General features: G+C 40.6%; 1 protein-coding gene across 1 annotated transcript in view; it reads right to left on the minus strand.

The window, feature by feature from the left end:
• LOC111323084 (uncharacterized) overlaps nucleotides 1-16,223 on the minus strand; it is a 75,401-nt gene that overhangs the window by 46,281 nt on the left and 12,897 nt on the right. Inside the window, exons 17-40 of the mRNA XM_088738291.1 lie at nucleotides 15,826-16,151; nucleotides 15,295-15,436; nucleotides 14,759-15,081; nucleotides 14,335-14,479; nucleotides 13,736-14,064; nucleotides 13,251-13,392; nucleotides 12,234-12,556; nucleotides 11,508-11,649; nucleotides 10,594-10,919; nucleotides 9,842-9,983; nucleotides 8,997-9,286; nucleotides 8,440-8,581; nucleotides 7,396-7,703; nucleotides 6,954-7,095; nucleotides 6,284-6,434; nucleotides 5,562-5,733; nucleotides 4,837-4,978; nucleotides 4,095-4,420; nucleotides 3,083-3,224; nucleotides 2,571-2,749; nucleotides 2,041-2,184; nucleotides 1,485-1,626; nucleotides 915-1,240; nucleotides 349-490 (exon numbers count right to left, since the gene is read on the minus strand). Coding sequence (XP_088594417.1) covers nucleotides 349-490; nucleotides 915-1,240; nucleotides 1,485-1,626; nucleotides 2,041-2,184; nucleotides 2,571-2,749; nucleotides 3,083-3,224; nucleotides 4,095-4,420; nucleotides 4,837-4,978; nucleotides 5,562-5,733; nucleotides 6,284-6,434; nucleotides 6,954-7,095; nucleotides 7,396-7,703; nucleotides 8,440-8,581; nucleotides 8,997-9,286; nucleotides 9,842-9,983; nucleotides 10,594-10,919; nucleotides 11,508-11,649; nucleotides 12,234-12,556; nucleotides 13,251-13,392; nucleotides 13,736-14,064; nucleotides 14,335-14,479; nucleotides 14,759-15,081; nucleotides 15,295-15,436; nucleotides 15,826-16,151 — 5,088 coding nt within the window. The remainder of the gene's footprint in view (nucleotides 1-348; nucleotides 491-914; nucleotides 1,241-1,484; nucleotides 1,627-2,040; nucleotides 2,185-2,570; nucleotides 2,750-3,082; nucleotides 3,225-4,094; nucleotides 4,421-4,836; nucleotides 4,979-5,561; nucleotides 5,734-6,283; nucleotides 6,435-6,953; nucleotides 7,096-7,395; nucleotides 7,704-8,439; nucleotides 8,582-8,996; nucleotides 9,287-9,841; nucleotides 9,984-10,593; nucleotides 10,920-11,507; nucleotides 11,650-12,233; nucleotides 12,557-13,250; nucleotides 13,393-13,735; nucleotides 14,065-14,334; nucleotides 14,480-14,758; nucleotides 15,082-15,294; nucleotides 15,437-15,825; nucleotides 16,152-16,223) is intronic.

Consider the following 16,223-nt stretch of genomic DNA (forward strand, 5'->3'; position numbering starts at 1 on the left):
GTGTTGCAAAATATGACTTTGCTTTCAAGAAAAGTAAAGCTAGGAAATCGTTCAAGAAGATTTTAATATTGGTATAGCAAGTATAGGCTGCTCTTTTTTCTATCATCTCAACATCAGTGTTAAGATGCAAATTTTTCCAACTAACCCACCGCCTTCGTCTCTCCATCATTAAGTAATTGCTCATATAGAATCTTGAGGGTGTGTCTAAAGACTTTTTACCGCCGGGATCTTGAGCCCAAGTTCAAAAATAAACAAGAGGCAGGCCACGAAAAGTTCGTTAAAAAAAAGGTGGAAAGTCAGCACTGAAAAAGGGGTTTCCTTCTTGACGACAGCGACATATTCACTCACTTTCTGGGCATCCATAGAGCTCCATCCTCATGGCTATATAACTGTGCCAGCCTTTAGGTACAACACGGAAATACACAGCTTTGATTGGTGGAGAGAATGCATTATTCTTCACGGAGTAACGATCGCTGTTACCGGGGAAATACTGGAAACCAATTAAAAGGAAGAATAAGCATTAAGTGTTATGTACGAAGCGGCTTAATTCACCCGAGGGGAGGGGGGAGGGGGATCACGGTTTTCAGGGACAACGGAAGAGGGATTAGTCGTCCCTAACAGAGGTTTATGGGTGGGGGGGGGGTGGCTGTAGAAAGTTGACTGTCAATTAACTGCCTGTGAGGAGGGGGGGGATGTCTTAGAAACATTACACAGCCTTGGGGACGATCAATTAAATTTCATCTTGGAACAAACGACCTCCCCTCCCCCCTTAGGTGATAGATAACGACTACTCCCTTTTGGAGTGTTAGTTGTAAAGAAAATACCTTTACACAAGTGAAACAAACGTCAGTCTCAGAAAGCCAAATATGGAGATATGAATATTAAAATGTCAAAAAATGCGTCCAGCGGATTACCTTAAAGTTTCCATATTCCATGTAATATTCATAATGTATGTTATCCTGACTGAACGCCACCAAATAACGTGTCACCCATTGGTTGGCATCCGCTCTTCCTTGTGTTGCAATTCCTGTGATTTTCATTGGTCGACCAAGAGCGACCTGCAACCATTGATTGGCATTCCTAATACGGGCGACCCAGGCCCCCATGAAGCGACCGGTACGAGAGCGGTGGAGTCGAGCGAGGAATGGACCATGGTAGACGTTATAAGAAGAAGAGGCGGTCATGGCCGTGTTTTTGATTTTACCGCTCTGAATGCCAACTGGAATGGCGCACGGTCGAGCTGGAAGAAAATAGTGTCTATAGTGAAGGACATCATCAAATAATTACAAAATGATGCATGAAAAAGTAGCCATAAATCGCGTACCTCTTACACCAATACTAGAAAGGTAGAAATTCTGAATTTAGGAGGTTTTCATTTGATATTCTACCAAACTCCCCTTACTCAATTTCAAGGAAATGTTTAGCAGCCAAGAGGGAGAATTACTCATGGGATCTAGAGAGTTTTTTTTTCACGAGTCACGTACCAGCCAAACAGCCATAGAACTCAGCCCTCATAGAGATGTGACTGCGCCAAGACTTGGGATGAATTCGAACAAACTGCGCTTTGAAAGGAGGTACGAATCTGTAAGCAACCACTGTGTGACGGTCAAAATTACCACGGAATACCTGAGACGAAACACGTAAATGAAGGCAAGGTTAGTATACTATCTGTGAGCAACATCGCTCCACTATTGCGTATTGCAAATCTATTTAATGTTCATTTTTTTGATATGTCACGCTACAGCAGCCTTGTAAGTTGAAGGCGCTCTTTCCACAACGCTGGAACGGAACATTATACATGTAGTGAGTTGAAAGGCAAAATCTAAAGAATATCTTAACTGCGCACTACAAAAATAATAATAAAAGATAATTGGAATAAGCCCACCCACTAGCTTCAACAACTTATGTCAGGATGAAAGGCAAAACTATTTGTCCCTTCGTACAAATTGACACAAAATCAGGTAAAATCCTACTACCTAATATCTTTCTCGCAAGACATATACGTGCAGGGTTTTGATAAGTTTTATCATGACGACTTACCCTTGTTCTTCCATATTGCTTATAAGGGAAGAAAGTTCTGCCATTTCTACTGTACGATACGACGTATGACATCACCCACTGGTGGGCATCTTGTCTTCCTTGGGTGGCCACGCCCATGACATGACCCAAGACACCAAAATCAACCTATTGACAAACATATAAAAAAACTCTCATTTTTTACAATATCAATTATGGAACCGAGGGCGACTTTCAAAGTTTGAATATCACGCTGTTTAGCTGTGACACCAAGTAGAAGAACACAATCATTCGTAATTCTAGTCAGCGCTATGCATTAGATGGACTCTTTGAGGAATCGCTACCGAAATAAAAGAACGGGTTCTAAACACACGCTTTCATTTAAATACATGTTTCAAATCCTTCAAAACGCTGAGCATGGACATATGCAAAGCACCGAAATGTGACACCATCAAACCACATAAGGGAAGATAAATTTATGATCTTGAATTAAGCTTCATAAACTCGCCAACAAACGTCGAAGATCAAGTGGTTTATATCTTGACTAGCTTTACCTGGAACCATTGTTTTGCGTTGTTTCTCTGAGCACACCAAGCACCCGTCCGTCCACGACCTGCAACCATGTTGAGTCGCCCTCGGTCGGGGCCATGTTTGGAGTTGTAACTTGAGGAAGCGGAGAGTGAACCACTTGGGATACGCCGATCGTCTAGACCAATAGGAACCTTGCACCTTCCTGTAAATGATTTTAGACAACACTGTTACTTGAAATCTTGCTAAGCAAATTTGTTTCGGCTACAAAATGCAGTATCATCTACTACCGTTTGATGACCGCGTTACACTAAATCTATGCCGAATGTTAAGTGCGGCCGGGTGCTCTCTTCAGGATTCAATCACAGCGTATTGCTTTAATCGACTTACTTTTTCGCTATACCTTGTTATCAGTCCCGTAATGTAAAGCCCACTGTATGAAATCGGTGTTGATCTTTTTGATTCTCTATCAATTTAATTTAAGAAATCGGCAAAATTCTGAGTCGCTTCGGGGCCACCTTAGCAGAATATAACGTACCTATAGCACAACCATAAAGCTCAACTCTGGTCGAGATGTGTCTGTACCATGATCTAATGCGAAGTCTGACAAAACGGCCTCGCATTGGTGGAATGAGAGGATGAGAAACAACTGTGTTCCTATCGCGGTTTGCTTGGAAGATCTGATGAATAAAACATCAATCACTTCTTAAATAGATCTGTTAAACATTTAGGATGAGGAGTAGCCGGATACAAGCTTAAAGGATCCCTTCCAACCACAATACATTGCGCGCGCGATATGTGAAATCCGCCATTTTCTCTGCCATCCGGTATTGGACAAGTCGTGAAGTGGAAAGAAATCCTCGTTCATCCGAGTACATTTGCCTCACTGAGGTCTTGAATTTCCTCAATCGCGTTCCAAATTTATTGTTCTTTCTATTTGACTAGTTATTTCTTGATTATTTTTTCTGTTTGGGCGCGCAGGGTATTGTGGTTGGAAGGGATCCTTTAAAACTTTTCAGTGCCAATGCACCAAAAGTCCTTTAAGGTTTCATAAATTTGTCAGCGTATCATACAGGCGAGCTATGGTATATATATATCTTATTAACCAAGCGCGAGGGCCGTACTGAGAGAATATCGGCCCGAGGTCTTGACAGTAGGACCGAGCGCAGCGAGGTCCGTACAAAAAAGACCGAGGGCCGATATTCTTCCAGTTCGGTTCCGAGCAAGCTTGGTTAATAAGAGATTTATCATACGACTGAAGTTCAAAGGGACACAGGTGCGGTATCATTCGGAACCATTCGGGACAGTGCCCGGTCCAATACTGAGAGAATATTGACCGGCAATAGAGCATTTTGATTGGTTGATTTTAGTTATTGGCCCTCTGACTGCCCGAGTCGTGTAATAATATCTGAGGTCTACTTTTCTCAACAAACATTTAACATTAAAACACATCTCCTGAAGCAGAGATCCTCTAAATTCCCGGACCCTCATGTTCCCTCCTGCGTGGCCTTCACAGTCCCTTCGACTGAAGATCAAGAAACAAAACGTACCTTCATTGTGTTGCGTTCAAAATAATACGCAAAATAAACACCATCCTGACTGTAAAGTAAGTAATACGATGTCACCCATTGATTGACTGTGGGCCGGCCTTGAGTCGATATACGGACCACTTTAGTAGGACGTGTTAAGTCTATTTGTAACCACTGGTAAGCATTATTAATCTTGGCAGACCAACCGCCCATGTACCGCCCCCTGCGTTTGTTTTGTAACCGAGCTAAATGAGGAGCGTGGAAGTTATCCCAGCGGGAAGATGATGTGATCGCTACATTTCTGATGCGGCCATTTTGCATTCCAAGTGGACGATTACACAGTTTGCCTGTAAATACACCATGGTTTAATTAATTATTCATTATTAACATTATTTTTTTCGCTTAGCTCGCAATGAAGGTAAGAAGACGGAAGCTCTCGCGCAGCGTATGAGAAGGTATTGAACCAAGTTTACTATCACAATTCCGTTTCTTCATTAAACGTCATAAAAGTTTAAAAGCTCTTCTAATCAACCAAAATTTAGGAGATTACTCTTTAAAACACAGGGACGATTCGAAAATGTTCAGCTTAATTGCCAATGAGGTACTTTCCTTTTCCCCGATGACTGACAATTGCCTGTGATTATGTTGGTAACGATGTGATTCAAATGAACTGACGGAAATTCATTTGTTTCTAAGAGATCCCCCATCCTGGTAAAATTTACTTGCTGAGTATTATCAGCGGTGTTTCGTTTGAATGCCTTACCCAGTCTGCAGCCGTAAAGTTCAACCCTCATGGAAATATGGCTGCGCCACGTTTTCGGATGAATGCGCACATAGCGAGCCTTGAACGGTCGAAGGAAGCGGTGGGTTACCACGAAGTTCCTTTTAACGTTGCCTAAGAAAATCTGTAAAGTTAAAATGAGACGTGTTAAGCGATGGTTATGACTGGGTGTTGTGTTCTTTCAGGGAGCACATTTCTCAGGACTTTACTCAGTTTAACCTTATTTAGTGAAAGAGATACCTTTAGGACAGGGATAAGAAATACTCTTGAGAGTCAGTTGGACACCTATCATCAACAGGTCAAATATATTTACTGTGTGAATTAGCCGCGATCAAATGCTTTTGCGGGCAATTTACTCCGCTCCCAATATATGACTTCGTCGCTCAGGTGGTTGTGAAGCGCCAAAGAGATATGGGCTCGACTGAATACGCTCTATGACCAGCCAATAATCCGGAGAATCGAACACTGGATTTGAGAAATCGGCGGAAATCAAGTATGTGCTCACAAACCTCCTTGAAGATTTTTGAAGCGTAAACTGTTGCAACTTCTTAAATTGAGATCCCCCGAGAGGATCAATTCTACTCACACCATTCGATCAGCACTTAGAATGTCAAATATATTTCAATCCTTTAATTTGTAATTGTCTCGTCATTGAAAAGCCAAGAATGCTGATTGTTAGCATTAAGAAAAGATGCAAGCACTATCACCTTTACTCCTCGTCCTTCACTGTACGAGATGAATCTGATATTGTTCATACTGTAGGACACTGTATAGCTTGTCACCCACTGGTCCGCGTCATATCTTCCCTGAGTAGCGATTCCTTTTAGTCGACTGATGGTACCCAAGTCTATGTTGAGCCACTGTTTCCTATTGTTATACCTGGAGAGAGAAGTTGAAAAACATCAAATAGTATGTATTTTTGTTTTTGAAACTGTCAAGGTCTAACTCGCTAAGGCGTCATGATACTTGTGGGTATACTGTGGAGCATCTAACCAATGAACAGTATTTCATGGGTTCCCTGTTCGTCTAGTCCCACTTTAAGGAAAAGTGTGCTTATCTTTGAAAGAACATCATTTTTAGTTTTAATTCTTTAATTACTAACTTTGAAGGTGGAAAAGATGAAATAAACCCTTCGAATGAATTAGCAACTAAAAAAATGGGAAGGGAGCGACTAAGTGGACGAAAAAACATAATGAAAATACAAAACAAACAAACAAAAAAAGAACAGAAAGTTATTAACATAAAAGTTGGCGTGTTTAAGTTATTCCAGTCCCAGTACTAACTATATGTAACCTTGGGATCAGAGCAACTGTTTGCTTTCATCAGCTACTCTATGCAGCTGCTTTTTTTCGGTCTGTTTACAGTAAATCAACAGGCAAATTAACCTGAAAGTGTTTTATTGTCTTAGAAAAAAAACCGTAGGACTTACTTTGCGATCCATCCTCCGCGCACATATCCATGATTTCTGGACTGAAGTCTGGCATTCCACGGACCGTAATAATAGTTATACATGGAGGACGCTGTTACAGCCTGTTTGGTGATACGACCATCTTCCATACCAAGCGGAACATGGCAAGGATCTAATACATAAAACGTAATGACATATGAAGCTCCGTCATAAATGAAGAGATCATGGACATAAGCTATCGCCGGTAAAAGACGAGTGACACGTCGAAGACTTTAAGAGTGATAAGTCAAGTTTTTCTTCTAGGATTATTAAAGACAATCGCCTACAAGTGAGAGTTTCATTCATTTTGCAATGTTTGTTTCTGTGTTTAAAAAATGTATACATTTGGATGAGGAGGGGCAAAAACTATCTCACCCGAAGTGTGAAATACGCCATTGCTAAGGTGCACCTTTGCAAAGCCTACAACAAGCTCAAGGTAGAAATTAACTTTTCTCCCATACGACTGTTGTATTATTAAAGTCCTTGCTCCGAGGGTTTTTCTCCGGGTCCTCCGGTTTTCCTCCCTCCGCAAAAACCAACATTCCAAATTCCAATTCGATCTGGAACAGTGGACAAGAATAGCCACCCAGTGGATGTCCATTGCTAAATCATTTATTTATTTATTTATTATTTATTTATTAAAGTTTCTCACCCGAGCGACAGCCATAAAACTCAGCTCTCATAGAGATGTAACCATGCCAGCCCCATGGATGCAGACGGAGGTAGCGAGTTTGTATTGGAGGAGAAAGAACGTTCTCAACAATGCTGATACGGTCACGGTTGGCTGTGAAGTACTGGAGAAAGAAAAACAGAAAGATTTTCATATACCGGGAAAGACATCCTTACATCAATCTGTTCACTTACGGAGCCTAACAGAAATAGTGATGCTTGGTTTCTAAACTCTTTGAAGTCTAAGATATACTAGCATCTAATTTTCCCTTACTTCATCAACATGGAATCAAACAATGAGGTCATAAGAATAAATTCAACGACCACCAAATAAAGGAGCTCTTAATGCCCTAAGTATACGGCTAAGCTCCTTCCACTCCACATAACCACATAACACTCTCTAAGAGATTCTTGTCAAACCTCACCTTATCTTGACTCTTCTGTCGGTAAGTGGCCCAGTGCAGTGTGTCTAAGCTGTAAGTCAGCTTGTATCGTGTCACCCACTGGTTGGCATCTCTTCTTCCTTGCGTGGCAATCTTTCTCACGGTGGTAACTCTACCAAAGTCCACCTTGAACCACTGGTTGTGATTTTTGTGTCTTGCAATCCAACAGAATGGTTTGTTTAGCCGCCCGTTGGGTGCTGTGTATCGTGCATTGTACGCTGATGACGAGGTTATTCTTGCATTGGGGATTCTTCCAGATTGCAATCCCAGTGGACGATTGCAGAGAGGAGCTATAGAACGAGTAATGAAGATGACAACTCAAAATAACACAAATAATAACATCAAATGCTTCAAGCATTGCTTTTAGTCCATGTCGGGTATTCCTACCCAATGTATTAATATTTTTCTTTGTTTGAGATCACTACAAATACTTTTTTATCTAAGAATAAATGAATAAGTTAACCCTTTTATATCCATGAGTGACCAAGACAATTTCTCCTTACAAAATTAATACAATATCAAGCAGACAAGTGACGAGAATAAAAAAAAATATCAATTCGGTGATTTTCAGAACTAGTTGACCCAATAACAAATTCTCCAAGCTGACATCATAAGAATTGTGTGGCAAATGGTTAGAAGAATTGTTATTGAGATCTTGGGAGCGAAAAGGTCGAGGTTACAAAATACAAAGACAAATAAAAAGTAAAGTACTTTAAAGACCTTTCGGTATCATCGTGACACTGTTGTCAAGGTAACGGGAGAAATACTCATTAACGTAATCATGAAGTAATACCGAAACATTGGTAAGTTTCTTTACTTCTTAACAAATAAACCATGTGCAGAAAACACCTTTGAATTTTCCTATTAAGTGTCCATAAATGTTTGAGCCCAAAAAATAACTTTCAGAAAGTAGTTCTCATCAATCCTAGAGCCAGTATATAGTAAGTATTTAAAAAATCAGATTAGAAGCTTGTTGGTAGACGCGCTACAATCCACTAAGCAAAGATTCCATGTCGCTGGACTTACCAATAGGACAGCCTATGAAGTCCAATCTCATTGACATCCAGCCGTACCAAGTCAGAGGAAGAACACGGACATATGAAGCTGCGATGGACTTGACAAAAGTGTTTGTTACTATTGTATGACGGTCACTGTTGGCTGAGAAAACCTGAAACACGAACAATTAAAAGTAAAGAAAAGTTTTTAAGTTTTCCTTTCTACCAAAAGTAAGGAACCAAATACATGGAATAGATATCTTCTCACTGGAAACCCAATAGGCAGAATTGAATATCTGAGTCAGTTTACGGTGAAAAAAGTAATCTTAATCATAATGACACTTAGCTGAAAAAAGTTTCAAAAGAAGACATATTGCACAGTTCTTGATATCAACTTAAAATTGAGTTCCATTCTTCTCAAACTTAGGTCTTGTCCTGAGACGTTGGGTTGGGTCTGTTTATCAATGCACTTAAAGCCTAAATGCCCAAAGAATCTTTATTTCACGTCTTTTCGATTTCCTCCTGAAAATTCGAGTTAACGGAAACCTACGGATCATTTTTTTTTTTGCTTTAGCAATTCATAAATACCTTTGGATACTTGATAAACTTAATTCCATCTCTGCTAAAGGTTAGCACAAAGCTCTTGACCCACTGATTAGCATCTTGGCGTCCTTGGGAGGAAATTCCAGTTAGTCTGGCTAACACCCCAAAGTACACCTGGAGCCATTGACCGCGCGCGCTGCGCCTCGCACTCCATGACCAGCGGTGGTTGATACGCCCATGCCAAGGAGCAAGGTAACGGTTATAGTAGGTAGAAGCTGTCAAGGCGCCATCAGTTATGCGTTTGTCTTCCACTCCAACTGGTACGGAACATCTTGCTGCGAGAAGATCCAATAAAAGTATTATTTTTTAAAACGATACAGAGGATTCAAATTTGACTGTCTTTGAAGTAGCGTTAAACTTTGTGTATATAAACGCTGCGTACTGAAGTTTAAGTGACTTAAGGGGACACTCCATCAGAAATTTCGACAGGAGAGACGAGGGTTCACTATCCTTGAATACCTTGCACACTGAGCGAAATGCATAACCACATTCAGAAAAATTCATAAAAAACGGCCCACCTCTTTTAAGTGCAACCATTTCAAATGGTTGGGAAATGCGACGAGACAGAAAAAGTATACTCGTCGTTTTGGTATCTGGAGGTTTCGCCCCGTTGCAACTTCGCCCCCTGCAGTAACGCAAGTTCGCTCTCACCCTAACCAGTTCGCCCCTCAATTATAGTTGACTGCGTCGGAGAGAAGTTCTTAAAATCAAGGTCTCACTATTTTCATTTATCCCTTTTACGATATCAAGAAAGTTTGAAAAGATACACAATGTTATTTCACAATACTATTGAAAAGTCAGTATTACTTGTGCACGAGAATTATATCTACCTTGCACGCATCCATAGAACTCCACTCTCATAGAGATATGTCTGTACCATCCCCATGGGTGAACTCTGATGTAACGAGCTATTATGCGGGGGAACAGGCGATATTGGACGATAGAATTCTGATTTCTGTTTCCAGTGAAATACTAAAGTAAAAATGAGAATACATCAAAGGTTGACATACAAACCAAGTTGACTCAAGTTAACGATTTACTCTTTCTAAGTTGCGTAAACCTGAGAACAGGCTTTAGAGCTTCTAAATCTAAATCTACATCAGACCCATCACTTGGGCTCCTGGCAAAGTGTATTAATGATTACAAGTATAAGTTCTTCTCCTCTTGGTCAGGAATACTTAAAGGCAGCGTTGTTTTCCACATCTTCTTTTTAGTTCAACTTTACAATAGCATTTTGCAGCAATTTTCAACTGATTGTCGAAGTAGTTGCTTTTAGTAGTTTCACTCAATTCTGCTCTGAGATTGGTCCACACAACTTGCACCATCTTCTCAAACAACCAGAAACAAGACTAAAAACAACCGCGACTTGACCACTCGCGTTTTCCTTTCCTCCATATGATGCATTTAGATTAATCAGTTTGCTTGTTTTTCACATGAAGTTCTCATTGGCTGATGATAATGTAAACCTTTGTTCTGACTGGTAACGGATTACTTTGGGTTCGGTTTTCCGACAGTCAATTGAATACCGCCCTTATGTATTTTAAGCTCGATATACTTGGACTGAAATTCTCTCAGTTCTTACCCGTCTTGCACTATTTTGTTTGTATTCCGCAAAGAAAACATAATCCTGGCTGTAGGACAAATAATACTGAGTCACCCACTGAGCGGCATCTTGACGTCCTTGAGTTGCTATCTTAATGATTCTCATTGGGTGACCAAAATCAACCGAGAGCCACTGATAACGATTGTTGTGACGTGCGCACCACGCCCCCATCCGGGAACCTGCTCTTCTGAAGTGGAGTCTACCATTGTTCGGACTATGGTTTTTGTCCCAGCTGGATGATGCACTGATCTGAGAAGTTCGAAGTCGGCCGTTTTGCATTCCTAGTGGTTTGTTACATTGTGGACCTAACAGACGGTAAATAGCAATGAATATGAAACAACTTATTTTTAAGCTGTGTTTGAGTTTTGACCGGGGTTTTCTACTGCTAAAGAAACTCATAAAATTCCATTTCTTTTCCGTGACCTTTCCAAGGACCCTTTTTAAAGCTTACATGATCTACGATCACGAATTTAACTACTAAAGGGTCGCCGAAAGAACGCATGTATTCCTTTGTGGTCCACAAAAATGTCCCTCTTAACTAATTTCCATGACCAATAATAAACTTTCTAGCCCTAGAAAACAAAGTTGTGGAAATTCCATGACTCTACGGTTCTTTTACGACCCATACGAACCCTGTTTCTAGTCATACAGGAGTTGCTCTTCTCTTGAAGATAGAAATATCATTTTGTATTGTTAAAAATTTATCATGCCTTCAAAAGACTTTTGTAGGCGCTACTCTTCGAAATATTTGAAATAAGACGTTTAAACACCCGACCCCGGTTGCTCGAAGGGTGAATAACGCTATCCACTGAATAAAACTCTATTTCATTGCTAGCGCAGTACGTTTTGCTAACAGTTATTCCAGGCGCTGAGCAGCGTTTAATCTCACTCACCCACAATACAACCGAAGAATTCTACCCTCATAGATATCCAACTTCGCCATGTGACTGGGTGGAGCCTGAAGTATCGAGCCTTTATGGGTCTCAAGAAACGGTTACAAACGACGATAAACCGGTCATAGTTTCCAGAGAAGATCTAGGGAAGAAATAACCAAATACAACAATGTTAGGAGAGGCTACAATGCCAGATAATAATCATAATACTAACTTAGATCCAACAAGTATCATACGCGGGTGAGCAGGTGAGAAAAACAAAATCAGCTACTATATAACTCAATTAAAAGAGATTCCTAAAGGGGAAACAGTCCCTGGCAGTTCTCACCATCCCAGAGATAATGGAGCTTATTCATTGCGGGATTTAAGGGGCAGGCTTGTTATGGACTTGGACGCGTTATCATTGCTTCTATCACAACTGCAGTGCAGTCAAACAAGGCTCCAAAATGAGGCAGGAGAATACATATACCAACAATTTTTGATTAGAAAAGTTCGAATAGATTTAGAAAAATGGCAACCTTTCGTTCCAGTCTTCTAATATACTGAAAAAAATTTACAAATTTGCAGAGCATCCACCTGCTAATCCTATTTGTTTAAAGTTGATCCTCAAAAGGAATAGAAATTGCATAGCCTTTCAACTCTGTACACTCAGCACATAAGAATTTTAGTTTAGGTCGTGGGGTAGGTAGTTACGTTTCACTTGAATAAATTAACACAAGTTGTCACCTTTGTTCTGCGTCCTTCCTTGTAGGTTATAAACCGCTGACCTCTGCTACTGAATGAAACATAATAGCTGGTCACCCATTGGTCAGCATTGTGACGTCCTTGAGTGCAAACCCGCGTGACTACAGTATCAGTTCCAAAGTCCACTAGCAGCCATTGTTTATTGTTTCTATGACGTGAGCACCAAGCCCCTCCATTTCTTCCAGCGCGGCGCTGATGTAGCCTGGCATTTCTTGCCGCGCAGTAGAAGTTGTACGAAGACGACGCTCGGAACATTGGGTGAGGGATACGTCCATCTTCCAAACCGAGTGGAATATCACATTTACCTGGAAGCAAATTCGAGTAACAATAATCAATTCGTTTTCCCCCTCGAGACATGTGTGCGTTTTCTTTGAGATATCGACACAATATCCAGAAAACATGAATGAAGATAGGAGCAGGTATCAGCTTAAAAGTGTACCTTAATATAACCACAAATTATCTTAGGTAACTTAGAATAAAGTGTAGAGAAGTAGGAAGGGAAAATGACTAAATGCATGTCGGAAGTTGAAGAGATCTACGATTCTAGAAGGGAGGTTTACAAATAAGATCATGACATCTAAAGAGATTGAAGATTCTAAAGGGAAGGTTTTGCTGGTAAGATACTGGAATCGAAAGAGATTAAAAATTCTAGGAGGGAGGTTTACTAGCTACATCTTGGAATCAAAATAGATCAAAGATTCTAGAATGAAGGTTTACTGGTTAGTTATTGAAATCTGAAAAGATAAAATATTCTAGGAGGTAGGTTTATAAAGCAGATAGTGAGTGTTGAAGGAAATTAAGATTTAAAAAAGGTTTAATGAAAGGATTGTTCAAAAATTATTGGTTCCGCTTCGTCTCGCGGATTAATAAGCCAATAAAGTTTCACCTCGCCTTCAACTAATTGTTCCAAATATTTTGTCGTGTTATTTATTAAAGTTTGTTGCATTGTTTCTGCTTTTATATTAGCTTAACGTTTGTGACAAATGAAACATCACTTACTCCAGGGGCAGCCGTACAACTCCAGTCTCATGGAAATATGGGATCTCCAGCCTCTTGGCTGAATGCGCACGAATCTTCCATATATTGGTGGATTGAAGGATCGCGTCTGAACTCCGTTTCTATCGTAGTTACCTGGGAAAGTCTTAAAAATAATATAAAGTAATGTTATGTAAGTAGGAATGAACAACGGACACTTTCTCGGTAGTTGAACAGAACTTGCATTTGACTTTTCTCAGCTTCGTGGCTTTGCTGAAGTTCGACAGCTCCCAACATGAAGAAACTTACTTAAAAAAAAAGGTCGTGACATTTTAACCCTATAATTCATTTAAAATTCAAACTTAGAATATTGCTTACATTACAAAAAGGAGTTTGTTGCCCAGTGATTCAAAGAAAACAACATTGTTACCTAAAATGTTCATTACAGTACTCGGTTACGGTTCGTCTATAAAGACAAATTAACACAACACAATAGTACCAGACGATACCTTAATATTGTCCCACCATTCTTTAACATATGAGAAGTGCGTCCCATCATATCCATACAGGACCCAATAGGCTGTCACCCACTGGTCAGCGTCTTGCCGTCCCTGAGTGTTAATACCCGATATCTTCATGGCCTTTCCCAAGTCAATCTGCAGCCACTGATTATGATTTTTGTGGCGGGAAGACCAGGCTCCCATAAGCCGTCCGCGACGCGGGCGGTGAAGTCTTGCCAAGTAGGGGCCGTGGTTTGCATCCCACGAAGACGAGGCTGTCATGGCAGAATTCCTGATACGACCATTTTGAATACCCACAGGGCGATTGCAGAAATTCTCTGTGAAAGCGAACGTAAGCATAAGTATGAACTATTCTTTAAGAGAGGAGAGGGAATTTGGTGGAGTAAACCGGTCATAAATTTACGTATTACAAACGAAGTGTTCTGTACTCAAATGCTAAAGAGCTTTAACGAAAGAAGTTGCTTCTTCATCGTTTCATGCCCACAAAATTCTCCAGGTGTTTTTCTTTTTGCTAGGTATAGATAATGTTAACGGTGACAATGGCAGTTAAGACAATGAACGTTTAGTATTTATTTTCAGGCACTCACCTTTGGCTCGGCATCCATACAACTCTACCCTTATCGCAATGTAACTTCGCCAGCTTCTTGGATGCAGACGGACAAAGCGCGCTTTGATAGGTGGGATGATGCGGTGTGATACAGTGTGATAAATATCATAATTGCCACGGAAAAGCTGAAACAGTAGAAATTTAAAATTATGCTGATGTTTCAATAAAACTTTTCAAACCAAAAAAAAAATGCCATCGACGAAAAAAGAAAAAAAGAAAACAGGTGAAAATGTGCATGATTTAATACTGCATGACCTTGGAAAAAATATTCTTGAAAACACACTTAAATTAATGAGTGAGTTATGCATCATGCACAAAGCTCGCAAACGAACAAAGGGATGGCTTCACAACATGGGCGACGTGAAAAACTCGTCTTAAAAGGCAAAAAATCAGACAGTCCTTACCTTAACTCGGCCATAGGCAGTGTACATGATAAACCTCAGGCCCGTCCTACTGTATGAAAGTGTATAACTCTTCACCCATTGATGAGCTTCCCTCCTTCCTTGTGTAGCGATTCCTTTGATAAGGCTTAACCGTCTCAAGTCGATCTGTAGAAACTGCTTGGTGTTCCGATACTTGGCTACCCAGGCTCCTGTTCGTCCATGCCCGTTGACGATATTAAGACGTGCTCTGTCAGGTCCGTGGTTGTAGTTGTAGGACGACGAGGCCCGAAGATGACCCGAGAGGATACGACGATCTTCCATACCAAGAGGCATCGTACAACGATCTAAAAAACATGTGAATCGGGTTTTGGTCAATGAGCAAAAAAAACTGACAACACCTAACTTTTCGACGCTCTTACCAAACTTAATTTCTTGACCAAATTTATGCTAGTTGGTACATAGTTGTTCTAAAACCTCAAGACAACAATTACTCACAGGATCCTGACTACCTCTATTTTCTTTACCTATTTGATTCTTGATATTTCTTATCTACATACCTGTGAAGCATCCATACAACTCAACTCGCATAGAAATGTGAGAGCGCCATCCCCAAGGCACCACTCGGACGGCACGGCATTTGAGTGCTGGATTAAACGGATTCATAACAACAGAGTTGCGGTCACGATTTCCAGTGAAATACTGTGGAAAAAAGAAGCAGCTTTTAAGTTACCACACCTTTGAGGCAATTCATACGCATCGTAAGGGAATGAAAACTATACAGCGATTTTTTGATTTAGTGTTATAAAACAAGCGAATCTAACGCAATCTTCGACACTCCATAGAAAACTAAAGGCATTCTTTAACCCATTGGGTGCTTGCTATAAGTTCAGCCCAACTGATCAAAGCTGTAATTGTACAAAACGATCGACCCTTTTTTTGAGAGTAACACCTAAATCTCCTCTAAAATAATGCGCAAATTTGAGAAATTTAGCCGTCAACCCAGACAGTTCGAATATTTCTAAACAGCCGGACACTCTTCATGAATGAGAAACTAGGCCTGGTAAAGAGTATAAGCGCTGTATACTCACTTTCCTGCTGTTGCGCTCTTTGTATTCACTAAAGCGAAGTAAGTCTAAGCTGTGCATCACGTAATACTGTGTAACCCATTGATCAGCGTCTTGACGTCCTTGAGTAGCAATTCTGATTATTTTTGCCGCCCTTCCAAAATCCACCTGCAGGTACTGGTAACGATTATTGTGCTTTGCTGACCAGGCCCCCATGTATCGTCCGCGGCGACTCCAGTGAAGTCTTGCAAGAAAGGCAGCATGATAATTATTCCACTGAGACGAGGCAGTAACCATGCTGTTTTTGATTGCGCCTGTCTGGAGCCCCATTGGTCGGTTACAACGACGTCCTAAGCGATAGAATGTCATTATAATGCTATAATCAGTCAACCATTTAGCCCTTATCTGTAACTACCATCTAG

The sequence above is a fragment of the Stylophora pistillata genome, chromosome 11, assembly GCF_964205215.1.
Source record: "Stylophora pistillata chromosome 11, jaStyPist1.2, whole genome shotgun sequence".
NCBI classification, from domain to species: Eukaryota; Metazoa; Cnidaria; class Anthozoa; order Scleractinia; family Pocilloporidae; genus Stylophora; species Stylophora pistillata.